This window comes from Haliotis rufescens, unplaced genomic scaffold (assembly GCF_023055435.1).
Source record: "Haliotis rufescens isolate VD_foot unplaced genomic scaffold, xgHalRufe1.0.p SCAF_8, whole genome shotgun sequence".
NCBI classification, from domain to species: domain Eukaryota; kingdom Metazoa; phylum Mollusca; class Gastropoda; order Lepetellida; family Haliotidae; genus Haliotis; species Haliotis rufescens.
In genome coordinates this window covers 44,019,836-44,037,408 of record NW_025964372.1, presented here as the reverse complement: position 1 = coordinate 44,037,408, position 17,573 = coordinate 44,019,836, and the positions used below count along the sequence as shown (strand labels likewise).

At 45.7% G+C, this 17,573-nt stretch overlaps 1 protein-coding gene across 1 annotated transcript in view; it reads left to right on the top strand.

Annotated features, from left to right (window-relative positions):
- The window catches only part of LOC124151927, a 29,396-nt gene extending 13,267 nt beyond the window's left edge, over positions 1–16,129 (top strand). The window contains exons 4-8 of the mRNA XM_048389465.1: positions 5,859–5,991; positions 11,421–11,518; positions 12,521–12,592; positions 15,018–15,144; positions 15,943–16,129. Coding sequence (XP_048245422.1) covers positions 5,859–5,991; positions 11,421–11,518; positions 12,521–12,592; positions 15,018–15,144; positions 15,943–15,971 — 459 coding nt within the window. The 3' untranslated portion in view covers positions 15,972–16,129. The remainder of the gene's footprint in view (positions 1–5,858; positions 5,992–11,420; positions 11,519–12,520; positions 12,593–15,017; positions 15,145–15,942) is intronic.
- Positions 16,130–17,573: the final 1,444 nt, after the last annotated feature.

The following is a 17,573-nucleotide window of genomic DNA, read 5'->3' as shown; positions in this document are numbered from 1 at the left end:
AGAATGGGTTCAGGACATCCCAGGACGTTCTGGGACACATCAATGTCGTAGAGGCGATGTCTCACAAGCGTTTCCTTACTTTAGACGGCATCGGTACAACCAAACCAATTGGGGATTCGAACATGGACGAGATCGGAAACAGTGTCAGTACTTTATCTATGCAATGCGACAGAAACCCGGGGTCCTGGCCAAGTCAGAACACTCATCCGTTTGACTGTAGCTCAATGGACAAGGGAGCTACGCTCCCGGACTAGTTGACCCCCTACCACCCGGCCTGCCACCCTGCCTGTCACCCTGCCACAAGCTGCCGTACAGCAGACCTCTGATTAGCAGACCTTCGAACACTTGTTACTCGGAAACTACTGGTCCGATTTTGACCAAATTTCGAGTGTGTATGAAGAGTGGGATCGTCAAGATTATGATGGTAATCATATTGTCCTATTGTAATTGTTTGAATTATTATTAGGGCTCTATGCCCCGGGACACCCTTGTACACGTCAATTACGTAGCGGCGTCTATATTTGACGGCATTGGTACAAAGAATCCATTTGAGGATTCAAATATGAACAAGAACTGGAATGGGTTCAGATCAACCAAGAATGCTCTGGCTCCCGCCAATTTTGTCAAAACGGACTGATGACATATGAAGTAATAAATTACACTATAACATACTCATGTGCACTGCATTTATAAAGTGGATTCAAATTGACTGGAACTAAATGATTTATTGGTATGAGGGGCGGTCGGGTAGCCTTGTGGTTAAAGCGTTCGCTCGTCACGCCGAAAACCTGTCAATTCCTGACATGGGTACAATGTGTGAAACCAATTTCAGGTTCACCGCCGTGATATTGCTGGAATATTGCTAAAAGCGGCGTAAAACCATACTCACTCACTTACTAGTGGCGTGAGATGTATTTTGTCCCGCTGCTCTGAAACCGTTACTCCGAATACTTTCACACTCTACGTGTGCCTGCTGCTTTAGATACTTGACATCTTTTGTTCTTTAACTTTGGCCACTGGCCACGTGGTTTGGCAGCCATTTTGGATTCAGGGTTTTCACAGTGTCTTCGAACATGGACGGTGTCAGAAATTGGTGTAGAACATCCCGGGACGTTCTGGGACACATCACTGTCGTAGAGGCAATGTCTCGCAAGCGTTTCCTTACTTTTGAAGGCGTTGGTACATGCAAACCATATGCAGATTCAAACATGGACGGCGTGTAGAATGGTTTCAGGACATCCCAGGACGTTCTGGGACACATCAATGTCGTAGAGGCGATGTCTCACAAGCGTTTCCTTACTTTAGACGGCATCGGTACAACCAAACCAATTGGGGATTCGAACATGGACGAGATCGGAAACAGTGTCAGTACTTTATCTATGCTATGCGACAGAAACCCGGGGTCCTGGCCAAGTCAGAACACTCATCCGTTTGACTGTAGCTCAATGGACAAGGGAGCTACGCTCCCGGACTAGTTGACCCCCTACCACCCGGCCTGCCACCCTGCCTGTCACCCTGCCACAAGCTGCCGTACAGCAGACCTCTGATTAGCAGACCTTCGAACACTTGTTACTCGGAAACTACTGGTCCGATTTCGACCAAATTTCGTGTGTGTATGAAGAGTGGGATCGTCAAGATTATGATGGTAATCATATTGTCCTATTATAATTGTTTGAATTATTATAAGGGCTCTATGCCCCGGGACACCCTTGTACACGTCAATTACGTAGCGGCGTCTATATTTGATGGCATTGGTACAAAGAATCCATTTGAGGATTCAAATATGAACAAGAACTGGAATGGGTTCAGATCAACCAAGAATGCTCTGGCTCCCGCCAATTTTGTCAAAACGGACTGATGACATATGAAGTAATAAATTACACTATAACATACTCATGTGCACTGCATTTATAAAGTGGATTCAAATTGACTGGAACTAAATGATTTATTGGTATGAGGGGCGGTCGGGTAGCCTTGTGGTTAAAGCGTTCGCTCGTCACGCCGAAAACCTGTCAATTCCTGACATGGGTACAATGTGTGAAACCAATTTCAGGTTCACCGCCGTGATATTGCTGGAATATTGCTAAAAGCGGCGTACAACCCATACTCACTCACTTACTAGTGGCGTGAGATGTATTTTGTCCCGCTGCTCTGAAACCGTTACTCCGATTACTTTCACACTCTACGTGTGCCTGCTGCTTTAGATGCTTGACATCTTTTGTTCTTTAACTTTGGCCACTGGCCACGTGGTTTGGCAGCCATTTTGGATTCAGGGTTTTCACAGTGTCTTCGAACATGGACGGCGTCAGAAATTGGTGTAGAACATCCCGGAACGTTCTGGGACACATCACTGTCGTAGAGGCAGTGTCTCGCAAGCGTTTCCTTACTTTTGAAGGCGTTGGTACATGCAAACCATATGCAGATTCAAACATGGACGGCGTGTAGAATGGGTTCAGGACATCCCAGGACGTTCTGGGACACATCAATGTCGTAGAGGCTATGTCTTGCAAGCGTTTCCTTACTTTGGACGGCATCGGTACAACCAAACCAATTGGGGATTCGAACATGGACGAGGTCTGAAACAGGTTCAGCACTTTATCTAAGCAATGCGACAGAAACCCGGGGTCCTGGCCAAGTCAGAACACTAATTCGTTTGACTGTAGCTCAATGGACAAGGGAGCTATGCTCCCGGACTATTTGACCCCCTGCCACCCGGTCTGCCACCCTGCCTGTCACCCTGCCACAAGCTGCGGTACAGCAGACCTCTGAATAGCAGACCTTCAAACACTTGTAACTCGGAAACTACTGGTCCGATTTCGACCAAATTTCGCGTGTGTGTATGTAGAGTGGGATCACAATCATATTGTCCTATTAGAATCGTTCGATTTATTATTAGGGCTCTATGACCTGGGACACCCTTGTACACGTCAATTACGTAGCGGCGTCTTTATTTGACGGCATTGGTACAAAGAATCCATTTTAGGATTCGAATATGAACAAGGACTGGAATGGGTAGAGAACAACCAAGAAAGCTCTGGCTCCCGCCAATTTTGGCAAAACGGACTAATGACATATGAGGTGAGGTGAAATAGGGTTTAACGTCGCGTCCAAGATTATTGCACTTATATAGCGACGTGCATGTACGTGTGTGGGGCTGCTTGTACTAGTCCGGACTGATGCCGATTTATAGTGCTAGCTCACTGAGATACCTTGCCGCAGTTTAACATGAATACCCCACTCAGACACAGTATACTGACTCCGAGCCGACCAGTCCTTGTTTTAGCCCCTTAATGCCGAGCGCCAGACAGGGTAACAACAAGTACCATCTTTTAACGTCTTTTTGTCGAGGATCGAACTCCGGACCTTCCGCTCTCCGGGCGGAAGCTCTACCACTAGACCATGGAGGTGGTCTAATGACATATGAAGTAATAAATTACACTATAGCATACTCATGTGCAATGCATTTATAAAGTGGATTCAAATTGACTGGAACTAAATGATTTATTTGTATGAGGGGCGGTCGGGTAGCCTAGTGGTTAAAGCGTTCGCTCTTCACGCCGAAAACCCGGGTTCGATTCCTGACATGGGTACAATGTGTGAAGCCCATTTCTAGTGTCCCCCGTCGTGATATTGCTGGAATATTGCTGAAAGTGGCGTAAAACCATACTCACTCGCTCACTCACTATTGGCATGAGATGTATTTTGCCACGTTGCTCTGAAACCGCTACTCCGATTATTTTCACACTCTACATGTGCCTGCTGCTTTAGATGCTTGACATCTTTTCTTCTTTAACTTTGGCCATTGGCCACGTGGTTTGGCAGCCATTTTGGATTTAGGGTTTTCACAGTGTGTTTTGGGTACACAGGTCTTCAAAAGCATACGACTCTGAATCCACCACATGAAATGCTACCAAACTTTTTGAGATTTGTCTCCGTACATACAATATCAAACATTGATATATTTGATGGGATAGTTATTAGTTGCGGCCATATTTGATTTTGATTTTCATACCCCCGGCGTACCATCAACTCATCAAAGACCCCAATCAGCCATAATCCCGTTGTTTATATTACTGGCTTCATCCTTTCTTTCTGCCACTGACTTCATCGACGATTGTCATCACTACCCTTGTGTGTACATAACAGGCTTCTCTACTGCAGTATAACAACATTTACTCTACTGCATAAACATTACCTCCTACTTGCATAGATACTTGTCAACCACACTCTGTATATCACTTGCTTGATAACGGTGATAGAACCTACACCGAAACGTCACTCTTAATTGTAATAAAGAAGTTGTTCATCCATAAATTCTTATCAGTACTTAGTACTCCAACTTCTAAATGCTTATCAAAGAAGAAGTCCGTGAAATATCAAATTATTAATTACATTATACAATACTGTTATGCACTGTATTATAAAGTGGATTCCAGTAGGCTGAAACTGAATGACTCAGTGCTTCTAGAAATCATAGAGCCCGCATCGCTGCCCGCAGCTATATTTATTATTATTATTATTATTATTATGATGTCCATCTGTATGGGGCATATATCCAGGTATAGTTCATGCTCAAAGCGCGAACAATAAGAAGCAATTTGGTGACGGTAAGTCTAAAATAGGTTTTGAGTTGTTAGCGGAAAGTAGACAGTTCACCCTTTCTCTAATCATAGTGAGTGAGTGAGTATGGTTTTACGCCGCTTTTAGCAATATTCCAGCAATATCACGGCGGGGGACACCAGAAATGGGCTTCACACATTGTGCCCATGTCGGGAATCGAACCCGGGTCTTCGGCGTGACGAGCGAACGCTTTAACCACTAGGCTACCCGACCGCCCCTTCTCTAATCATAAGAAATATCGAAGGAGTCCATTGTGCGACCCCGATGTGTGTTTAAGAACCACGACCCCTGTCACGGGACCTGTGTCGGTCTAACACAGAACAGTACTTGAGGCCCATGACACCATATTCGTGTACAAAGTGAACTTTTCATTTTCCATTCGGCTCGGTACTGCTGTTTAACATGTATTTGTAGCTGTGCATATAATTGCACCACGCCTGTACATAGATTTGTCTTACCAAATAACGAACAAGTATTAGTCCATGGCCTACGTTTATGCTTTACCAACAGTTCTGCCACTGGGCCCGTCTTTGTTTGTTTGCTTGTTGTTTAACGCCGCACTCAGCAATGTTCCACCTATATGACGGCAATCTGTAAATAATGGAGTCTGGACCAGACAATCCAGTGACTGGCATCATGCGCATTGATCCACGCAATTTGTATACGATGACATGCATCAACCAAGCCAGCGAGCCTGAACACCCGATCCAGCTAGTCGCCTCTTACGACAAGCATAGACGCCTTTCACGGCAAGAATTAGTTGCTGAAGACCTATTCTACCCCGGATCTTCACGGGTGACGGGTTACAGATAGTGAGTGAGTGAGTGAGTGAGTATGGTTTTACGCCGCTTTTAGCATTATTCCAGCAATATCACGGCGGGGGACACCAGAAATGGGCTTCACACATTGTACCCATGTCGGGAATCGAACCCAGGTCTTCGGCGTGACGAGCGAACGCTTTAACCACTTGGCTACCCGACCGCCCCTTACAGATAGTGAAATGAAGATGTTCTTGTATTCAACTGAAGTTTCCATGTGTGTGATGTAGAATACGATGGTAAAGTGAAACAGCATTAGTGAGTGAATGAATGTTGTTTACGCCGCAGCGAGCACTATTCCATCACGTCAGCCGTTACAAAGTCCCCATCTTGTCAGATATGCACATACTTCGCGCAACTTGTCTGGTGGGATCTGGGAATATTTTTTATTATTGTTTACGAGCTGTTTTTCTTTCAAAGGTGTGCCAAATTCTGAATCAATTCGGAAAACGCGCTCTCCCAAGAGAGATAACCCGAGACAAACGGCGCCTGATCCACCTCTGTACCAAGTGTTGTGATGCCGACTACTGCAACAAGGACCTCTGTGCTGATGGTGAGCCACACATTGTGCTGGGTTGCCACTGCTTCTAACCGTCCATCTAACACTTCATCGCGAGTATTACTTACATGTCATGGGGCGGTCGGGTAGCCTAGTGGTTAAAGCGTTCGCTCGTCACGCCGAAGACCCGGGTTCGATTCCCGACATGGGTACAATGTTTGAAGCCCATTTCTGGTGTCCCCCGTCGTGATATTGCTGGAATATTGCTAAAAGCGGCGTAAAACCATACTCACTCACTCACTCACACTTACATGTCATAATCTTCATTGAGTGAGTGAGTTTAAATTTACGCCGCGTTCAGCAATATTCCAATATATCACGGCGGGGGACACCAAAAATGGGCTCCACACATTGTAACCTATATTGGGCATCGAACGCGGGCCTTCGGTGTTACGAGCGTACGCTTTAACCACGAGGCTACCCCCACCGCCCTTTATCTTCTTGAATAAGAAGAGGGTCAGAAAGGAAGGAACAAACCTGAAACGGGGGGCAACTTGAGTATTTGGTAGTACAGTAAACTGCGTTTATAACGAACACGACCGCCTCCGTGGTCTTGTGGTAGAGCGTCCGCCCGGAGAGCGGAAGGTCCAGGGTTCGATCCCGGGCCGCGTCATACAAAAAGACGTTAAAAGATTGTACTTGTTGTTACCCTGTCTGGCGCTCGGCATTAAGGGGCTAAAACAAGGACTGGTCGGCTCGGAGTCAGTATACTGTGTCTGAGCCAATTTCACCTCACCTTATAACGAACACGCTTATAACGAACAGTTTTTGGGGTCCCGGCCATTTGCTGTATATATGCTGTATATATGCTTATAATGAACTACGGTTATAACGAACTAAAACTTGTGGTCCCTTTGAGTTCGTTATAACCGCAGTTTACTGTAGGTGTTATCAAAAGATAAAGTTCTGAAAGTGGGTTAAACGTCCAAAGGAGCAGTATTTATAAATGATCATTTTCGAGGCAAAGGGAGACGTTCTTGCGTCACACGTGAATACACAAGTCTGTTTTGCGGTGAATAGTGACGTATGTTTATTTTTAGTCAGTTAATGAAGTGAGGCCGTGTGTAACTCATTCAAATGAGCCCAACTCCCTGCATGAGCTTTATGCGAACCCTACCGCTGGCTGACATTGAAACAATGCGTGCAGGAGTGAGTGAGTGAGTTTGGTTTTACGCTGCCTTTTAGCAATATTCCAGCAATATCACGGCAGGGGACACCAGAAATGGGCTCCACACATTGTACCCATGTCGGGATTCGAACCCGGGTCTTCGGCGTGACGAGCGAACGCTTTAACCACAAGGCTGCCCGACCGCCCCTCGTAAAGGAGTGAGTGCAAGGTGTTGCACGAGAAATATTGCCGATATAATCTGTACTCTCCTTGGTCCGAGCACTGGCGTGTCTCACTCTCACTCTGTCGTGTCTTAATTCGTTGCTCCTTCTTCTACGAAGATATCAAAGTGCGTCATACGACTGTTGCTTAAACTTTGATCAGGGTTACAACATTCAAAGCCAACTTTTCAAATGTTTTATGATAGATATGTGGAGGACATTTCCAAATTTGACGCATCAGTAACAAAAGTGATATCCGATGAAATTTCCTATTTTGACCTTTTTTACAGGTGCACACTTGACTTGCCTTTGCATGTGTTTGTGACAGGACACGCTCACCGTTTCGCAAACATCACGTGCTATCACTAATATTTAACAAAAGTGATTCCTAAACAGATGTTTTTTTATATAGGCGTAATCGTACAATCGACCCTGTTTTTAGCAGAGATTTCCCATGATTCCCATGAGATTTTCGCTTGTATAATTATCATGAAGGTTGCCTGCTCCGGGATGTGTCCGTATGTATTTACGGGTAATGGATGAACCTAGTGTATACAAACCAGTGACGTATCGACGATGAGGTACAACTCAGTGATTTTACAGTTTTACGCCGCTTTTAGCAATGTTCCAGCCTGAACAAGAAGGGGCTTCATACATTTTACTGCCGTGGGAAATTAAACCCTGGTCTTCGGCGTGACGAGAGAACGCTTTACCCACTTGCCCACCCCACCGAATATTAATCAGTGACTTTATAGGGGAAATAAAGGACACGGCAGAGACTTTTGCAGACTGTAGATTGCAGATATATATATGCGGCACAAAACAAGGGACCTGATGAAACAAATGTGAAGGTGTAGTGATCAATGTCCGAAAATAATTTTCGGGCGTGTAGATCAATATCTTGTGAGTGAATCATGTAAGGCGATACATGCACGACACCTTGGAGGAATATTGTATTAACTTGCGTATGGTTGCCCTTGGTATTGCCCGTCATTCCGCCTGAAGAGCTACCCCAAGCTGGGCCACGTTGGCGGGTGCTTGGTCTCTGGCGTAGACTCTCTGCCCGGGAGCATCCCATAGATGCTCTATTGGGGACAGGTCAGGGGATTTAGCGGACCAGTCCAATTTCCGCATGCAATTCACTTCGGTTTATTTCGTAAGGGTAGGCCATTTGTAAAACGAATGCCTTGTGGGAGATTGTCGGCAACGATCTGGTCACAGCGAGGTCTGGCATTGTCATCTTTGACAACGTTCAACAATTCTGCCGATCATTCTAGAGCAGGGACAAACAACAGGACGCATAATGTCAACTTACCACCAGCTGTGTCCATTCATAGTCACCAAATACGTTGGCCTGTCGTGTGTGATCGGCCCCACACCATGACACTACCGCCCCACACCATGACACTACCGCGCCCATACCATGACACTACCGCCCCACAACATGACACTACCGCCCCACACCATGACACTACCGCCCCACACCATGACACTCCCGCGCCACACCATGACTCTACCGCCAAACACCATGACACTACCGCCCAACACCATGACACTACCGCCCCACACCATGACACAACCGCCCCACACCATGACACTACCGCCCCACACCATGACACTCCCGCGCCACACCATGACACTACCGCCCCACACCATGACACTACCGCCCCACACCATGACACTACCGCCCCACACCATGACACTCCCGCGCCACACCATGACACTACCGCCAAACACCATGACACTACCGCCCCACACCATGACACTACCGCCCAACACCATGACACTACCGCCCCACACCATGACACTACCGCCCCACACCATGACACTACCGCCCCACACCATGACACTCCCGCGCCACACCATGACACTACCGCCCAACACCATGACACTACCGCCCAACACCATGACACTACCGCCCCACACCATGACACAACCGCCCCACACCATGACACTACCGCGCCCATACCATGACACTACTGCGCCACACCATGACACTACCGCCCCACACCATGACACTACCGCCCCACACCATGCCACTACCGCCCAAAACCATGATACTACCGCCCCACACCATGACACTACCGCCCAACACCATGACACTACCGCCCAACACCATGACACTACCGCCCCACACATGACACTACCGCCCCACACCATGACACAACCGCCCAACACCATGACACTACCGCGCCCTTACCATGACACTTCCACGCCACACCATGACACTACCGCCCCACACCATGACACTACCGCCCCACACCATGACACTACCGCCCTACACCATGACACTACCGCCCCACACCATGACACTACTGCGCCACACCATGACACTACCGCCCGACACCATGACACTACCGCCCAATACCATGACACTACCGCCCGACACCATGACACTACCGCCCCACACCATGACACTACCGCCCCACACCATGACACTACCGCCCAACACCATGACACTACCGCCCAACACCATGACACTACCGCGCCACACCATGACTCTACCGCCCAACACCATGACACTACCGCCCAACACCATGACACTACCGCCCAACACCATGACACTACCGCCCAACACCATGACACTACCGCGCCCATACCATGACACTACCACGCCACATCATGACACTACCGCCCCACACCATGACACTACCGCCCCACACCATGACACTACCGCCCAAAACCATGACACTACCGCCCCACACCATGACACTACCGCCCAACACCATGACACTACCGCCCCACACATGACACTACCGCCCCACACCATGACACAACCGCCCCACACCATGACACTACCGCCCTAAACCATGACACTACTGAGCCACACCATGACACTACCGCCCCATACCATGACACTACCGCCCAACACCATGACACTACCGCCCCACACCATGACACTACCGCCAAACACCATGACGCTACCGCCCCACACCATGACACTACCGCGCCATCCCATGACACTACCGACCCACACCATGACACTACCGCGCCACACCATGACACTACCGACCCACACCATGACCATACCGACCCACACCATGACACTACCGCGCCCATACCGATCATGGTCAAGATTTGTTTGCTGTCTGTGAAAAGAAGGCAAAACATTGTTTCGTCTGCAAACAGGATGTAACACCACTGGCGCACATCCTGTCCACGGTGTTAACTAACCCACTCCAATCTCGGCCGCCTGTGGTAAACAGTTCGGGTCACATCCTTCACAGGACGCCTTGCTTTTAAGTTAGCAGGGCCTCGTTCCTCAAAGCGATCTTAGCGCGGCGATGATCGTAAGCCTATGTTAAAGTATGGGACTTACGATCACCTTAGTGGTAAGATCGCTTGGAGGAACGGGGCCCTGGATATAACCGGTTTGTAGCAGTAGATGTTGACAATCGCCTTAATGTTTTTGTACGGAATTATCTGTTGGTTATAAAAGTAGTTTGATCTTTTGCCTAGTGCAATTAATGTCATGGGACGATCAGGTCTATGTGTCGAGGTGTCCAGGGTCTCGTTCCACAGAGCGATCTTAGTGCTACGTTGGTCGTAAGCCTATGATAAAGTATGGGAGTTACGACCAACTTAGCATTAAGATCGCTTTGTGGAACGGTGCCCTGGTCGGAAATTTCACTTACTGATCAGGGTGCCGTTGTACAAAGTGATCTTAGCGCTAAGTCGATCGTAACTCCCATTCTTTAACACTGACTTACTACAGTCGTAGCGCTAAGATCGCTTTGTGGAACGGGGCCCTGGTCGGAATTTACACTTACTGATCAGAGCCCCGTTCCACAAAGCGATCTTAGCGCTATGATTGTCGTAAGTCAGTGTTAAAGAATGGGAGTTACGATGGACTTAGCACTAAGATCGCTTTGTGGAACGGGGCCCTGGTCGGAATTTACACTTACTGATCAGGGCCCCGTTCCACAAAGCGATCTTAGCGCTATGATTGTCGTAAGTCAGTGATAAAGAATGGGAGTTACGATCGACTTAGCGCTAAGATCGCTTTGAGGCACGGGGCCCAGGCAAACATTCGGGCAACGTATTGACGTAAGTGGTTCCCTTACTCTTTTCAGTGAGTATTTATCATGTTTCAGCTACTCCCCCGCCTTCAACACAAAAACAGTGCTACAAGTGTAATGACTTGACGAAAACCACACAGTGTGAGTTCCTGCAAACCTGTGAACCTGACCAGGTATGGTGCAAATATGTGACCCACAGGGTGAAAAGTGACCTTATGGGTGCTAGGATACAGTTAAGCAATGGCGTCATGAAGACCTTTGACGCAAACATATTCAGTGAAGATCGCCAAAAATATCTAATTTCTGTCTCGTACATTCGTAATGTAGTAACAAAAACTTCTTTATTATGAGAAACATAACCTTTCGGAGTATGTGCTTACTACTTCATCAGGTGAATGAATGCCATGAGGCAGAGAGAATATATATGTACATGTAATGACAACAAAATAAGAAGTTACAAAAGGTGGAAAATAAATAAAGGGTAGAAAGGTACTGAATTCGAAGGTACTGAGTGAGTGAGTGAGTGTGGTTTTACGCCGCTTTTAGCAATATTCCAGCAATATCACGGCGGGGGGACACCAGAAATGGGCTTCACACATTGTACCCACGTCGGGAATCGAACCCGGGTCTTCAGCGTGACGAGCGAACGCTTTAACCACTAGGCTACCCGACCGCCACTCAAAGGTACTGAAGGTATGGAAGCCAGTATCATAGATAAGTAATAGGTAATGGACACTGGACAAACGGGAGGCCGGGGTAATTCACCTGATGAATGAGTAAGTATATACTCCGAGACGTTGTGTTCCTCATAATAAAGAAGTTGACATCCATATACTCTCTTCCTTATGTGAATTGAAGCATGCGAATCGAATTTTGTGTTCTGAAGATACTGAACGGAAAAAGACAAATGGAGGGTTACTGGCGCCGCATCCCTTAAACATTGATCCCGAGATTTAACTCGAATAGTGTGCAAAGTGGCGTTTATATCAACGCATACTCCAACATTTGGCCGTCATTATTTTTTTTAAAATGATGAATGATTTTCGGACGGAAAGCTCAGAACGCCCGTGATGTGTGTGACCATTTCGTAAAATCATTTACTCTCATTTATAACAAACAGCAATTGCTTTGAACGCCAATGAATGTAAATTACATGAAGATGTGTTCATTTTCAGGTCTGTTTTAGTGAGGAGTACTTGAACGATAATGGCGAATTCCGTATAAACCTTGGGTGTCAGCGAAAAGTGGTAAGTGTCGACGCCATAAAGGCCATGTTGAAGGACTGAGGACATTTCTTGATTTACAACTGTGTAACAACAATGATCTAGTTGTTTATATCTGATTCACAAAGGACATTTACTCCAGACTCAATTATTTACACACCGCCGCCTACAGCTGGAACGTTGCTGAGTGCGGTGCTAAGCAACAAACAACAAACAAACAAAAACATGAATGTCCCAGAGTGTATGACCTAACTCTGATTATTAAGTGTATGGATGACCCAATATTTATGTTCTGACATCTGCGTAGAAAGGTCCGATCCGAGACCACTGAACTAAGTACCGCATATATGGTGTATATAGAGAATCTCACCCTCGTGTCTTTTGATCTCAAATATATCAACACGAGTTGATAAAAGTGGGAAAACTCCGAGGCTTGCCGAGGATTTTTTCCACTTTTATCAACGAGTGTTGATATATTTGATATCAAAAGACACGATGGTGAAATTTTATTTATCATCCAACATCATTATTCAAACCTTTTCAGTTTGTAGACAGTAATTAGCAGTGTCTTAAGTGTAAAAAGTACTGCTAACAGCTTCAGTAGCAGAGCCATTAGTGATGTCATATGATTGTGACGTCATGGTAACCAATGACGTCACAATTGTTTGCAAAGCATTGTGATGCAATTTCATTGCAGCGATATCTACAGTGTAGATATCGCTTGATCTCACCCAAGCGATATCTCCTGTGGGAGCAAGTTTTGGATGATAAATCAATTTTGATACATGTACACAATACATGCTAGAAGAAGTCATTATTAACATACCCCTGAGACCTAGCAGTGTTTGCTTCATTGATAGCTGAATAAAGATCATTACTCCACCACACACAACATTATTACAGGTTTCAAATGTCCACTTAATACGTACCAAGTTTTGCTGTTCGATTGGTATAGGCAGGAATGTTGCACAAATAATATATAATAAAAAGATAATGAAATACAGGAACATTTGGGTAAATAACGTGCGCAGGACCGTAAATGAAATACACAACGGTGTATAACAATTAAACGTGCCCGTGAAATATGAGTAACATGCATAACAATCAAATGAGAAACGAGGAGGCATAAAAACTGAAATACCTATTCTATAATTATTTGGTTCAGTGACCTCTAATGAAACATTAGCTTTTACCCCTAGTATCTGACTGTCCTACTCATCCCTTTAAGCTCATGATTTTGATGTTGGCAAAACAAAATAGTCTCTTGTAATACTCTACCATTTTAAAACATATATCAGTCTACGGGTTGTGTCATTCGCACGAGCCTCTTACAATCCACGCTTTGGTGTTTTAGAGCGCCATCTTTGACTCAAGTATTGCATGACGTCCAAATATAGTACATTCATATTTCGGAGAAATGTTCCGTGTAATCTGTTTTTCGCCCCTCCTACTAGTGGTTAAACATAACCATCGAACATGGACTTCCCCATGACGTAGGCCTAGTTTGAGTTAAATAGAACTATGACATTTTCCCCTGAAGGTACGTTCGTGTCCCGATAATTAAAAGGAACAAAACCATTTCCATATTGATAAGAGTGAGGGAGTATGCTTTTGCGCCGCTTTTAGCAATATTCCAATAATATCACGGCGGGGGACACCAGAAATGGGCTTCACACATTGTACCCTTGTCGGGAATCGAACCCGGGTCTTCGGCGTGGCGAGCTTACGCTTTAACCACTAGGCTACCCGACCGCCCCCATATTGATAAGAAATTCGTCCCGGACTGCATCATGCACATGTGTTTATGAATAACTATCAATTATTGACGATACCCGAAAGATGGGTGTATTCTGCCCTCGCGGTAAGTAATGGCACAAGTGCTCTATTTTCCTCAGTGCACAGGCAAATACTCAAATTCCATTAACTATACATTGCAGATCGCACACACACAACCATTCGCATTCGAAGGAGATTGCACGTTTTTTTGTACGGTATAGCCATATGACCGAGACCTGCAAATAATCGGACCCGTGAAGACCAGGGATAAAATAGGTCTTCAGCAACCAGCGACTAACGGGATAGGGTGCATGTCATCGCATCCCAATTGCGTGGATCGATGCTCATGATATCAATCACTTGATTGTCTGGTCCAGATCCGATTATTTACAAACCGCCGTCATTTAGCTTGAATATTGCTGAGTGCGGCGTTAAACAACACCAAAACAAACAAACAATGTAAATAATCGACTTTGGACCAGACAATCCAGTGATTGTGTAGCTCGTATACAAGTTTGACGACGCACGAGAGTTCCACGCCTCTGTAAACGGTATAGTTTACAATTCTTCATCAGCAAACCCCACCTGACCAAAATAGTGACACTCACTAGAGGAGGTATCTGCCCCTGCTCCAACTTCATGGATGGTTTGAGTGTTATTTGTTGTTCAACAGGTCTGTGACGCCTTGAGCTCTGCAATGAAAAACAACCAACAGGCAGGACGAGACACCGGCGTCAACCACTTATGTAACGCCTGCTGCAACACCGACCACTGCAACCTTACCCCCTGTCAAAATATCAGTGAGTATTCTCTGTTTGACCTCGTTGCACGTGTTCATGCTTTCAACCTCTAGTTCAAATCAAGGCTCTGTTCTTGCCGTCTGTTGAGGTGTAGATGTGACAGAGCTGAATTATATGTGACTGTGGTGTGAAACAATAACATCCCGTCACTCATTCACTGGGGTAGCCTTGTGGTAAAAGCGTTGGCTCGTCACGCCGAGGACCCGGGTTCGAATCCCCATATGGGCACATTTTGTAAAGCACATTTCTGGTGTCCCCCGCCGTGATGTTACTGGAAAACGTTTGGAAAACGTTTGCATTCATTTAACCGTTCCATCCTACCGGGTACCCATTTCATTATTAAGGTGAGGTGAGGTGAAATTGGGTTTTACGTTGCGTCCAAGATTATTGCACTTATATAGCGATGTGCATGCACGTGTATGTGTGTGTGTGTAGCTGCGTGTACTAGTCCGGACTGATGCCGATTTATAGTGCTAGCTCACTGAGATACCATGCCGCAGTTTAACATAATACCCCACTCAGACACAGTATACTGACTCCGAGCCGACCAGTCCTTGTTTTAGCACCTTAATGTCGAGCGCCAGACAGGGTAACAACAAGTACCATCTTTTAACGTCTTTTTGTATGACGCGGCCGGGGATCGAACCCCGGACCTTCCGCTCTCCGGGCGGACGCTCTACCACAAGATCACGGAGGCGGTCTTCATTATTAAGACATATATCAGATATACTTCTAGATACGATTTCATTACATTTAAAGTCATCTTGACGAGTGGCTCATGAAGTTGTTTATTTTCAGCAAATGCATTTGTGGCTGGAAGACGATAGCTGGCTGTAGATAGAGGTCACTTCACCCGTAGGATGTCGTCTCTCGAAATGTGATCAATAAACATTATCCGTGGTGAACTGTTGTGAAACACTTTACGCCGGATCTCCAGCAACATATTGCTGTAGTAGAAGACGATTAAATGACCTGATGGCCAGTCTATGTGATGTCTTTAGTTGTGTAAAAGTGTCATCGGACGTTGCTCATCAGGTGTTTGCATGTGTGTTGTTTTACGCCGCAATCTGCAATATTCTCCCTATATGACGGCGGTCTGCAAACAATCAAGTCTGGATGAGACAATCCAATGATTGACATCTTGAGCATCGATCCACGCAAATGGGATACGATGACAAGCAATCAACCAAGTCACCCAACCTATTTAAATGCCTCTTACGAACAACATAGGTTGTTGGGAAACAATATTCTTACGCGGAATCCTCATGCTTATAATGTCAATCACAATACATCGACAGCAACAGTAGTTATGTCACCATACCTAGGACCACGGGGACGTATAGCAAATGTAGGTTGTTAGGACCAATCTTCAAATGAGGGTTTGGTCCTGTTCATGACCATAACTTAGAAACCAATTATGAATATTTCTTATAACACTTTGTAGAGCCATATGACCGAGACCTGTAAATAATCGGACCCGTGAAGACCCGGGGTAGAATAGGTCTTCAGCAACCCATGCTGGCCGTAAAAAGCAACTAAGAGACGACTAACGAGATGGGGTGGTCAGGATCGCTGACTTGGTTGATGCATGTCATCGTATCCCAACTGCGTGGATCGATGCTCATGATATCAATCACTGGATTGTTTAGTCCAGATTCGATTATTTAGCTGGAATATTGCTGAGTGTGGCGTTAAACAACAACAACAACAAAACAAACAAACAATGTAAGTAATCGAGTTTGGACCAGACAATCCAGTGATTGATATTATGAGCAACGACCCACGCCGTCGGGTATGATGAGAGGCAATCAACCAAGCCACCCGATGTATCGACTCTCAGTACAGTTTGCTGGGTACTAGTTGTAACCCGGAATTCCCACAGGGGTGTCATACTCATCTGCAGTATTTGAAAGAGATGCTAAATTGATACTGTTTTCTCTCGCGACACAAGTTCAATCATCAGGGAAACTATTATTGGGATAGAAACCGCACGTGAATATAGATTCATAAATCACATGAAAGACCAAACTTGATATGATCATCTCTAGGGTTCGGTCTACATCTAAAAACAACTTGGCCGACTCCCGACAAATATCCTAGCTATCATATGTCCCATGTTCCGTGTATTGTTACTCGTGTAAATGACAAGGCGAGATGTCGAGATATTAGTAGAGACATGATTGAATGCTTTCTTTGTCTCTGTGGTACAGACAATGGACGTTTCTTCTTGAACTGTCACATTGTATCGAGTGAGTGAGTTATTATTTAACATTGTATCGGGCGTATTTCAGTTATATATGTATTTCTAAGTACGATGACACTTTATCAAATAAATCAAATAAATCACATTATCACATTATGCATCGCCTCTTAGACAGTTTGTTGGGCATTTTTTCTAACCAGGAATTCCCATGTGGTATCATATTCAA